The 13,062-nt window shown below is 32.0% G+C and overlaps 1 protein-coding gene across 2 annotated transcripts in view; it reads left to right on the top strand.

The window, feature by feature from the left end:
* Nucleotides 1–633: 633 nt before the first annotated feature.
* Nucleotides 634–13,062, top strand: part of LOC144843137 (uncharacterized) — a 49,909-nt gene continuing 37,480 nt past the window's right edge. For both annotated transcript variants that reach the window (XR_013612229.1, XM_078699862.1), the window contains exons 1-2: nucleotides 634–1,041; nucleotides 8,506–8,565. Coding sequence is in view for 1 of the 2 variants with exons in the window: in XM_078699862.1 (XP_078555988.1) it covers nucleotides 970–1,041; nucleotides 8,506–8,565 (132 nt within the window). In the remaining variant the exon portion in view is untranslated. The remainder of the gene's footprint in view (nucleotides 1,042–8,505; nucleotides 8,566–13,062) is intronic.

Raw genomic sequence — 13,062 nt, 5'->3', positions numbered from 1 at the left:
GTAGGGAAGCCTAGAAATAAACAAGTTACGTAACATGCACAATACAATTAATACTGACGTTAGCGTGGTTAATGAAATGGATTACCAATGAAATAAACATAAAAGAACACAATAAAACAAAAAAGCTTTTAGGATTTATACAGTGGGTAATTTTTATTAATAAGAACAGAAATCAGAACATGTAATGGATTCAAACAGTCTTTTACCATTACCATGGAGGTAAAAAAAATAACATCTTATAGTGTTGGCAGTCAAATTACTGTTGAGAAATTGTCAACAGTATTATTTGGGCGTTGAGGTGATGGATATTTTTACATGGTTGCTCATAAAATGTCTTGTGAAGAAAAGAAAATAATCAAGTTCGTCTCAGTTTCTACCATGGCTCATTGGCGAGGAATTTGACCAGACAGCTGTTTAGCAGACACGCCCTGTAACTTTCCTTTGCAATTCTCTCAACCTTTTGTGTCAACTTTCATCAAATCACTGGCTTCAGATTCCCGGTAAGTTTTGACCTTCTGTTCTGTATGCCAGGCGTATGGAATTGGTTTAACGGTGATTAGACTTTCCCAACTTCGCCATCACAATATAGTACCTACAATCTGCGTTGAGGTAGCAATAGACTTGAATATTTATTTTATCGAGTGTTTAAAATTGCCCTTTTACATGAAAAGTAGAAGAATGCTATAAACATTCACTGTTTATTAAAGTGTGAATATTTTTGGAACTGAGTGATTAGGCTCCATAGAATCAATACGCGAAATCTGGGCTATCCCACTTGCAGAAATTGTTTCGGCGAAGCTGTCCCCGCGATCCCAGTTCTAGGCGAAAGATGGTGGTAGTTTGATCAAAAAGATTACTAAATTATTTCACAAAAACTACTTTCAGGAGATTTTTCGCCGAGTATCATCGTTAATTTGTTAAACTGAGCTGTTCTTTGCCAAGCAAAGAACAGGCAGATAAGAAACAAACATGAAGTTTTTGGAAGTCGCCGCTTTCAGTATCCTTGTGTGTGCGGTATTTTTCGAATTGGCCAACGCCGCGGTAAGTACAATAAGGAATCCTTTGGTAGATAGAAACTTTAGTATTTTGTAAAAATGTTAGATGAAAACAAACTCATTACTGAGTACTATATAGGCATATAGGCGTAACTATTTTACTATTAAACTTTTTATAAGTATTTTCTTTGATTTATTTGTAAAAAGATATATCTTTTATCTTGAAAAACATTATGTAAATAAGCAAAATTGTCTAGTGTTATTACATAAGGCCAAGGTAACTGCATGACAGTTCGTTATTCTCATGATTATGTATGAGAAATATAACAAATTAACTTTGACACAAGAATTTTCCAAATAACCCTGGGCCCCATTCTATACCCTCTAATAAATTAAGTTGTTAACCCTTTAGTATTGACCTTGTTGAATGACCCTTCTCAAATGAGTCCATCTAAAAATGAATGTGTATATCTGTCTGACAATTACATTAGTTTGTACTTCATTGCATTTAAATGTTGGTCTTTTTATACATCCATACATACTGTAGCTACAATTACCATTCATTTCCCCCTTTGTTTCTTTTTTTCAAACATAGTTTGCAGTACAGTATGGTATAATATTTTATTGTTCATAATTGTCATATTACAGTATAAAGGCAACCTGTGAAAATATTCAGGAACCAGTCATTCTTATTGTCAAATGTGTTACAATAAACATTGTAGTTCTTGTCTTTCTTTTGTTTTACTTATGTTATGATTTAAAAATGTGAAAATAAGTATTGATCCCTTTCAATTCATTACATTATTACAGATGACAGCATTTTAGAACAAACAGGACAGGAAATTGGTACAAATTTTATCTACTTTTAATAATAACCTTTGTTTATGTGTTAATGCTTCAGTTGGTATTAGTAACCAAAATACAAGATAAATTTAAGAATCAACAGTTTCATTTGTTTTAAAAGCTGTTGTAGTGAAATCGTCACCACTCAAGAAAAAAAATTCCTAGATCCTAGATAAATGTCATATCTTGATGATATAATATCTAGTAGTAGGCCTACAGTATAACTACTAGAAAATAGAAAGATGATGGTAAAGAACACCTTCTGATCTTTATTATTATTATTATCAAAACTTAAATTATATGTTGGCCCTACAATAACTTTCGCAAGTAGTAGTCTGGTTGAAATACAATAAAAACATCTTCATTATTAGAAATAGGAATTTGAAAAACTTTTCCACCCACACGCTTCCGTTGTTTATTTACAACCCTTCAAACAATTATTTCTTACTTTATGGAATGTTTCTCTTTCCTAATTTAAAAGACACTTGTGAAAATGCATGACTAAATTGTGCACTATAAAAAATTCAGGCTTCATTTATGGTAATGGGAGGGGTAGAGTCCGGTGGGTAGGTTTGAAAAGGTAATGGATCATACAGTATAAGATAGAATGAATATCAAACAATTGATGCCATATGGCTGACAATGATAGTGTTTTTATCAATCAGATATCATATCACTACAGCAGTGGCATTTTGCCAAAGTCTCCTGGGTAAACCCAGTAGAAGATGCCTATTCAACTGCTTAATTTGAAACAAAATGAACTCTGATGAACTTAATGTAGTTGTGCTAACTTTACTAGTACTGTACATTCATTTACAAATTCAAACTGAAGTCAACCACTACATTACATTGTACCTTTTGAGAAAATATCTACCTGTACCTGTTTAAATCCCAATTTACGAGAGACTACAGTAACTGCTTTAATTGTAGTTCTTTAAAAAGTGAAACTTTAATTTTGTTTTATTTTTACTGGTAACCAGCCAAAGTAATGTACAGTATTTACAATAAAAATACCACAAATATGTGTTGTTTATCTTTTGGAGATCAACTGTTATCTACACATTTTGGTTAACAATAATACTTTCTAATGCCAAGAAATCTTGGTGAAAATATGGTTTTTTACTTCATAGGTTCATGGTTTTTTGTCACATCAAGGATGATGATAACTGGAATTTTAATCTTTTTAAGTAAAAATAGTTAATAACTACTTACAGTAAAGTAAATCTGTAATGGACTTTTTAAGAAAATAAATATTAATAATGTACTGTAATATGTAAAATGTTTGTTTCGGTTTGTATTGTTGAAAGCTGATTTAAAGCATGTTTGGTATCTTACCCTTCTTAGTACATTTTTTAACATCTGGTGTGGTACAGTACTACTGTGGGGGTATTACAGCAATTTTCTGGAAGGCAATAGATTGAATTCCTATTCTCCTGTTTTGCCTATTTTCAAATGAACAATTACTATGAATATTATGTTGGCCTTACATATTACATTAATGTTTTTGTTCGTGCTTTTTCTGTACATATTATGTACAGAAATAACATGATTCATACCGTAGACCGCAAACCCACAAAATTAAAACCAAACATGATATTAAGAAAAATCCTCCCTGAAGCCACTAACTGTTCTTAAAAAGAAATTTAAGCCATACTGTCACATACAGATGTGGATAAGATGTACATTTTGGAACTTAATTTGAAACAACTTAAGAAATTATTGTAAAGATTAATAGAATGTATTTATACTGTTGTTTTTAATATGTTGTTTACTTAAAAAAAAAAAAAAAAATCTGCCTCACAGAATGCAAAAGGTGGAATTTTATTGCAGTTGTATTTTGGAATGTGACCTCTGACCCTGAAGCTTAATTTGAAATTCAAATGTTTGTTACAGTAGACCAATGAAGAAGACTCAACTTCAATGGAATACAGTAAATAAAACTGTCCAGAAAAAAAGTCATATTATTATTATCGTATCAAGTATTAACTAACACCAATACAGTTTAATATTAGTTCAAAATGTATCCAACCGAAGGAATGTTCGCTCACAGTATGGTTATCACAATTTAGCCAATCAGATAGAGTTTTAAACCCTTCCCCCTGCTCAGCTATGCACCATTTTGGTCACACCCAGCATACAGTAATACACCACATTGTAAAATGATCTGACTAATGAGTATGCTACAGTAAATGTATAAAAATATCTACTTACAAAAGTACCAGCCATACTTGAAATTCAGTTATTACTGTACTGTAGACCTACAGTACCTACAGATTGAACAATTTAATTTTCTAATCTTTTTTTAAAAAAGATTAGAATTGGTTCTTAATAACATTTTGTAATTCTATATACGAACTAATTATATAGTAATTATAAATTTACTGGAAACTGTGGCCATCCAATTTCCCTCAAAACTAAGTCTGGAAACTTGTTAAAAACATAATATAGTTCTCTAAAGCAATTGGATACATCTGCTGTTCATTGAAAAACTTCCAGAAGGATACAGCTATATGTTAGTGTTAATTGATGTAATTAATTAATATGCTATGAATCTCAACATTCCTGCCACATTTATAATGAGAAAAGTATTAACTACAAGGAAATTAATCGTCTAGTAATCTAGTTGGTGGGAAGTTCTTACCAATTTCACAACAGACATGTTGAAGAACAAATGCTCCATCCATTGCATTGTCGTAATCTAGCTCAAAAAGTGATTTCTCAATTAGTAGATTTTAGAATTCATAGCATGGTTGGCTGTAATGCTTAGTTCACAATGTCCAATTATTTCAAATGTGGTAAAATAATTATTCAGCTAGACATGTGTGTCAATTTTAAATTAAGTTGTTTCTAATTATTAAATAAATTTGACCAGGAAAATAATTGTAATTATCAATTGAAAAATTACTTCCTATACTTTCCTGTAAGGAGACTCATATCAATTAATTTTGATTACATAATTACGCCTTTATGTTCCCGTATCCTCAAACTATTAATTGTTTTCTTTTGATTACTGTAGGAGGTACAATACTTTAAGCCTAGATAGGCAGGATAGTTTTGATCAGGGGATCTAAAAAATTAACCGTTTATTTTAAAATGGATTAAAAATAACAAGACCGCGTTTGTGCTCCCAAATACCCAGTTAAATCAATGGGTGGTCGTTGACAAAAATCGTTAGAATTACCCAAAATGCAATTGGTCCTGGCGGTTAATTCAAATGTTACTGCCGTGTAGTTGACTCGGGGTCAGCAGCTGTCAATCAAATAACCGTTATTTCGTGTTGCAGCTAAAAGTTGCCCAGTGATAACCGGTTAAATGGCGTTCTAACACCGAATCTAATGGGTGTTTTTAACCGGTTATTTTGCGCTGCCTTTTAACCGGTTACCACAAATTTGTCCTGTTTCTGCTCCCAAGAAAATGAAGTTAATTTATTCACACCGATTCACAACCGGTTATTTTTATGCAGCAGAAACAGGCCCTTTTTTAAGAGCAATTTTGAAAAACAAAACTATGCAAGTTACTGTAATGTAGCTGTTTTTAAAAGCACCACTGTACAAGTTTGAAGTTACCACCTACTGCAAATGACGCTAGTAATAATGAACTAATATGTCTGTTAATTGATAACTTTGAAATTGAGAGCAAGTTCATTAATGTAGAGTACAGTACAGTACAGTAGTTGAGCTGTATTTCACCAATTATGAATTTCAAACCAACAAAATTTATTGGAGTTTAAAAATTTACTGTACACAGTTGTCAAGTTCATTGGCCAACCTGAAAAAAAGTTGTGGCTCATGTTTTAGTAGGCCAACTTCCATATAGTTAATAGTTAAAGTCTTTCTGCTGCTAAAATATTTTAGCAAGGCAGCCAACTAAAAGTTTTTAATTTAATTAAATTTGTGAAATAATGTGTGCAATATTACATACTGTACTGTAGGTGTGTATTATTGCTTTTTTATTCCATATTTCTTTTATATAAAAGACAGACACAGATTTTTGTTAGTTTTATATATTTGCTTAAACCTTTTTTTTAAATATTGTGTACACAGCAAATGATTGAAATGGGTTATGCATTAGTGTTATTAATAACATTATTATTAAAGACTTAAGAATTTTCCGGTCAACATCAAAACATCTAAAATTTCAGACAAATATGCCCACCATCACATTATCAATCAACAAGTAACATTTGTTACCCGACTCATTTTACACTGCAGGCTAGTAGAACAACAACCTCTCAATTTAGAATGTTTCTTGTAGGTCTACAGTATTTATTAAAATCAAAACATTACATTTTAAAATGTCCCTTGAAGAACTACATTTGACATGGGGTGGTATTGATTTGATAGGCTGAGGCTATAAAATAACTTGCCTACAATATGTGTGAATACGTGATGTTTAGCCCTACACATAAATATTTGCTAGTACACTAACTAAGTGCACGTTTATACTGTACAACACGCTATTACACGCATATTCAACACGCCTACAAGAAGTGTGTTGTATAACATCGAAGAGATTCCGTGTAATGAGATTTTAATTGCAAAAAAGGCTACTTGGCTGAATCCTAAAATTTTGTGGATTCCCGGTTGCTGTTGGCGTGTTGGAAGTGTCCTCAGGGTATTGTTTTGACCTCTCGTTAAATAAAAGTATGGGCTGTGAAAATGTTGACCAAATCTAGTAGATAATTGTGCTTTTTTTGCATTTTAGCACTTAACATTAACGATAATCAAATGTTGGCATAATTTGGCAAAATGTAGCATAGTTTTATCCTAATTCTAAAACATTTTTTTTTCTAATTTCAAAATCAGATTTAAAAAATCAATAACTGAATAAACTAAATTTTAAATGAAATCATCCTATATTAAAATCCTTAATAAACTCATATTAATTCATAATGCATGCGAGTATAGATTATGAACTACGGTATAACTATAACACAGTATTACGATTTAATGTATAACTGCAAGGTTTTTGTGGGGTTGACCTCGGCCCGTGCAACACGCTAAAAATTAAAGACGTGTTCAAATTTAGGGTGTTGTATAAACACAGCCTATGTTGCGAGTCCAGCTTTTTAAAAATAAAATTAGACACAGTTACAGTTTGTTTAAATGCATAAACGACCGCACAAATCATAATTTACTTTTAGTTCAGTAATTTCATTAACATGAGCACAAATGTTACAAGGTAAAGAATAAAACAAACAAAAAAAAGAATTTTTATAGATAGGATGGTACATTTAATGTAGGTGGAAATCTATCTTAATGTACATGGGTTTTGTTTCCACAAAGTTCGAAGGTCAGTGAAACCAAATATGAAAATCAAACAGTGGATTCATTGAGAGCATAGTATCCCCTATAGCTTGTATCTTTTGGAATAAAAGACCTTTTAATTTACCTGTTCTAGGCCTAGTGTACTCCTAACTATCATGACCCTGATGGTGGTATGATAATAACTAAAAAGGCCCTGAAGGAGGCTGAAGGCAAGGGTGTGACCTTGGTCTTGTGTCCATAAAGAAGAGGATATTATGCACTTGTCAATTGTATGACCCACTATACGACCCCCGGGAGAGGTGCGTCATGGGTGCGTCATTTACAAATAATTACTGACACAGGGGTGTGTCAAAAAACTAGATGGTACGTCAAATCAATGACCAATGGTGTGTCAATGTCCGTCACTTTACCACCCAAAATATCATAAAAAACATGGTCACAGTGCGTCAAAATGGGTGCGTCATGGTCACCTAAAGGTAAGTCACATTATTGACGCATGGGTGCGTCACGGTATTCATAAGGTATGACGCACATCGGACAAATGACGCACCTCTCCCGGGGGTTGTATAGTGGGTCATACAATTGACAAGTGCATTATTATAGCTACTGGTTTGAGCTACTGTACCTGCTACTATAAATGACAATGACACTTAAATCAAAATTTTAATATTAATAACGGCAGCTGGGTTAATATAGTATAATGGGAAAATGCAAATGATATGTAGTAAATAAACCTGTCAATTCCTAAGGAATTTTTATTAGCTTCTTAAAAATTGTTTTTCATTTCTTTTTATTAACATTGTATTCAACCATGGAGGTACTGTATATACCTCAATTTATTCAACTGTGCAGTGAACATAGCTGTACTTGTATGTGCTGGAGACATTTTTAGAATACATACAAAGTTATTACAATGTACAGTATTTATTGTTTATTATTGTTTATGATTTATTGTTTGTATGGAATGTCCAGCAACAGGTTTTGTAAAAGAAACTTAATTGATTTACTTTCAACTGTATGCTCTATTGGAAAAAACAATACAGAATAGGATAATTTAAAATGAATTAAAAAATGAAATGTTATATAGTAGAATACAATACTATCTGGAGTGTAAGAATTATGTATTCACCTTAATATTTTGTAAAATGTAACAAAATGAGAGGATTCAGAATGACAACTTTATAGTTTTTCTCAACTTGTATTTTCTTTCAAACAGTCAGCCAGAGATAGTCTCAAACTAGTAGGAAATTTGTTTACATTTTAATTAATTAAAGACTAGAAAGTTAGAAAATACAAATTAGAAATTAATAATCAATTTTTGGCATAAACATGATTTAAATCTTTAAAATGTTGTTTTCTGTGTTGATGTTTATTTGTTTCAAAACATTGTTTTCTTGCAGGCATGTGTGGGTTGTCAAGGGGCTCCAAGGTGTATTTGCAATGGAACAAAAGGTGATAGGGTAAGTAAAAGTAGCTGTAGTCATTGTAAATGGTGCAAGGAGCAAACTGCTTGATTCCCTTTCCATGCAGAAACAGATGTCGACATGTTAAGAAAGAAAGAGAGAAAGAAAGAGTGGACATGCGGTGGTGACAGTGGAGCACTGTAGCTATGAGCTGTAGCTATATATAGTCCAATGCAACTACCCAGCGTTGGAGGGCCCCTACAGGAGTGCTAAACCAGTGGTCTTTGGCCGCTGTGTTATGCCACTGAGTGGTGATTTGAATATAGATGTTACATTCTTTTAACAAAAAAGGTTTCATATAACTATGTTTTTCTTGCGTTAAATTCAAAGTGGCATACACAGTCGCTGTTGCCTATGTGGAATCAATGCTTAAATCATCATTTCCCATTTACATAAAGGCATTTTTTGTTGATACCTTGTGACTATGTCACTTGCATTGTGTCGTAGTGGGAACCAAGCTACTGTAAACATTCATATTATTGTGAAACATAGTCAACTAGTTGATCATGTACAGTAACTGTGAATTGGAACTTTAAAGAGATTGTTTTTACACAAATTGAGAGCTGCCATGTAATTCAATATTTTTTCCCTTCAAATACCATATGCTTTTTTAGTTCATATATTGCACAATATGAATGTGTGGCCTGTTTTATCTACGTTGATGTGCTTCATCCAGGAAGAATGAAATAGGGCGATTGCTGATAGGTCTATATCAAAGAAAAGAAGAATAGATAATATAGGAAAAATAGGAAACACTTGTCACAAGTAATTGCCTTATGCTAATGTAGTTTTCGTGCAATATCATTAGGATATATTTCCATAAAATAAGGGTTAGTGGATTAGTCAGAAAAATTGTTCATTGCATTGTTATATGAAAATGTGAATATGATCTCTGAACTTAGCTAAAATTGTCTCTAATATGACCATTTTATTAGGTAGATCAATTTGAGCATGTTGCTATGAAGATTATTGTATTGAATGTACAATACAAAACTCACAAACACATACAGTATGTAAAAGCTAAAATAAATTACATTTTTTATATTGAACGTTTTCATTGAAGAAGCAGGTGCTGGTTTTCAACACTGACCACTTCCATCAAAACTGTTTAGGCCATCTGCTAGCCTTAGGTGTTTGTAAAGCCATGGCCCATATTTTTTACAATTAAAAGACAATTTTGTAAATAAATAACATAGGCCTAATATCAAAATAATCCTTCAAGGTAGCCTATGGAGTGGTTTTCTTTATAAACCTCTTTTGCCAATGTTTACTGTAATTGTATCTAAAATTCTCACCATGGTGGCAATTCAATTCAGTCTATATACAGACTACATATTTAGTTCTTTTATTTATACGAGGTATGACACAATTAAGATAACTGCCAACTATTAAATCTTCTTGATAAATATTTGTGCCATTTAAAACATTCTTTAATGTTTGCATCATTTAACCTGGTGGCTGATAATAATAAACACTGTGGCACCCTTGACTTACCTACTATACTAGAGGAAAATCACCTCATTTGGATCTAAGCCAGCCAGACATTCATTCAATAGAATATCATCTTTAATGATGTGTGGTAACAATCAGCAGGATGCTATTAGCAACATCAGGGAAAGCCTTTAAAAAGTTCTCCAACTTAAAATGTTCATCAGTTGATGAAACATACTGAGTGTTTGTGGAATGTAAAGTAATAGGGAAAATGTTGCCTGTTCTGTGCTTTGATACTTTAATACTTGACAAATAAAATATATCTTGCCAATAAATTGCAGAATTAAATATGTATGTATTTGAATAAGCTTTTTTACCCAACATTTTGGTAACTTCTCTTACACAGTAGTACTACAGTAGTAGTAGTGATTTCATTGGAATGTTTAGTTGTAGAGACAACTCAGCGATGATTTCAGTGTTTGTACTGAACATGGTGTGATAGCTTATACAGTACAAGAGAGGTTCAATATCGCTGTTAAATCATATCCCTGGTTTTCATAAATTTGGAAACTATAAAATTAATTTGTTATTTTAAACAGGTCATTCAGACATGAAAATTAAATTATCTTAGAATAGAATCTTAATTACCTGAATTTGATTTGTCTGGCCGACATTAGCTAAACTCAATGGAAGTTTATGAACCAATATTAGGTACAATAACACAAATTCACAAAAGATAACATCATTTCCATTATATACTAACTTTATCTTTGTTAATAATTCATCTTCATTGTCTATTATTTTTCTTTATCACCAAAGTCAACATCTAGGCCAAGTTGAAGAAACACCAGAAGGAAATATTATCCAGTCCAGTAAGGAACCACTGACCTATATTTCAACTGGTCTTAATTGATATACAATATATCCTGTTATAGTCCTCTTTATTATGATAATTAAATTTGTTAAAGACAATGGCAGTAGCTATATCAATCAAACTAGACTAAACAAGATTTTCGACAATAAACTTGTAAACAGTCTAGACAAACATGACCATTTTTAAGGCTCTTTGGTGTTTGGATGACATTTGCTACTATCGTGTTCAGATGTTTTTTTCAGATGATGACAAATTTTTGTTCTTCATTTTGAAAATACCTTTATTTACCTTGAATCAAATTGAATATCAAATTAATATATTTTGGAAAGCTGGAACTGAATTTAATGCCAGAAAAAATTATATAAATGGGTTTTCTAACAACCAACCAACAAACTGTTTTTTCGATAACCTGTTTGTTAAATGGTATTGTTTTTTTTTTGCTGCTAAGAATGTGGGAGTAATTTATTCAGACAGTTATTTATCTTTTTTGGCAGTAGAAACAGGCCCACTATTATATTATGTTTTGTAGAGAATCCCTTTTATATAGAACATTTTGCCAAGGTTAAACATTTCGTGATTGGCTGTTTTTATTCAACAGTTTATTTGCCACATTATGCCATTAAATGTTCCTATGTTTTATTAAAATTGAAGGTTATGTCAGAGTTAGAACATTTATTTACTGTATAAAATGCTTCCACATTTTCTGATTCTAAATTAATTTTTTAGATATACCGGCTGTTCTGAAACATTTGAGGCATGACATCCTTGAAAATCAATTATTTATTATTAATTACATAACTGTATTAGTACAGAAGGATATTTGACATCACATATTATGATGTTGTTGTCTGTTGAAACACTATTTTAATGATTTCCTTTTTCTGGTTGATAATATTGCTTTGATAGTCAAAAGGACGCCTTTCAATGCTACTGTCAATACCAATCTTTTTATGTTACTGTGTTACCACACACAAAAAATGTTTCTCTCAGTCTCTATGGTTGGGTTTACAAAATTTGTAAGCACCCGGAACATGCTGAGAACGGGGACATCCTCGAATCCAGTTAGCCAATTATGAAAATATAATATAATTTTAAATAAAAATACTAAAAGGTTACTATATACAGTCCCAAAGGACCAGTGTATGCCCTGAAAATGTACTGGCCCCAAATCCGCAAAATCCAGATGAGGAACTTCAAAATTTGTATATATTCCCTATGGCATACAATGATAAGTCTTTAAACAGTGCATACTGTACCTGTATATAAAATAGATCACCATGGCACACCACATTCAAACTCTCACTGGAAAGCACTTGTATTGCTAGAATGGTCTCCTTTTATGGACAAAATGACAGATTTATGAGTTTTTTTGTTGGTAGTATTATATTGTACAGTAGTAGGGTAATACTTGAATCAAAAGTCAAATTGTTCCAAGACCCATGTTTCTCATTAATTATGTGCTCATGTATTTCTTAAAATGTATTATTTAGTATTATATTTGACCCTTGGTTAAGCCTATACTGTAATTTCAATTGATAGCTGGCAGAGACTTGTACTATGTAGTCAAGGTGACAGAAATGATAACTTCTCCAGATTCTTCTGGAAATAAAGGAAATGCACTTTGTATTGGGAAGTAATCTATTGACAGGGTTGACAGGTATAGAAAGTTGCCTAGAAAAATGAACTTGGGCAGATTTAAGTTTTCTAATTATTATTCCCTTCTATGGTCAGTAGCAAATCAATTTAGAAGCCAGGTACCTGATTTACTGATTTTAATTGTATCATATTCATTATCAATGCGCCATATTTATGGATTCTGCCACAAACAAAAAGAAAGAAAATTAATGCAGCAACTAGACAATGCCAGACTAGACCTATACTGTAGTTGTTACTGTTGTTTACAACCTATGTAGGCCTACAAAACTAGGACATTGTTTTTCTCTTTTCACCATAAAATGTAATTTTAAGACAAGGAATTACCTGGTTTAATATTTTGAATTGATATTACTGTATGCATTATTTTTACAAAACGTCATACAATTGGAGGAAAAGTGTCTTTAACTGTTAGAAAATGGAATTCACTGCAATCAGTAATTTAGGAAAGTTGGGGAAATGTAAATTTCTCTTCTTATACAGTACCCATGTATACCCATCCATGTTGTTGCATAATCGTCCTGGAAATCTGATAA

This window comes from Antedon bifida, chromosome 5, assembly GCF_963402885.1.
Source record: "Antedon bifida chromosome 5, ecAntBifi1.1, whole genome shotgun sequence".
In the NCBI taxonomy this organism is placed as follows: Eukaryota; Metazoa; Echinodermata; class Crinoidea; order Comatulida; family Antedonidae; genus Antedon; species Antedon bifida.
The sequence above is the reverse complement of the archived record's forward strand: the minus strand, read 5'-3'. Positions and strand labels throughout refer to the sequence as shown.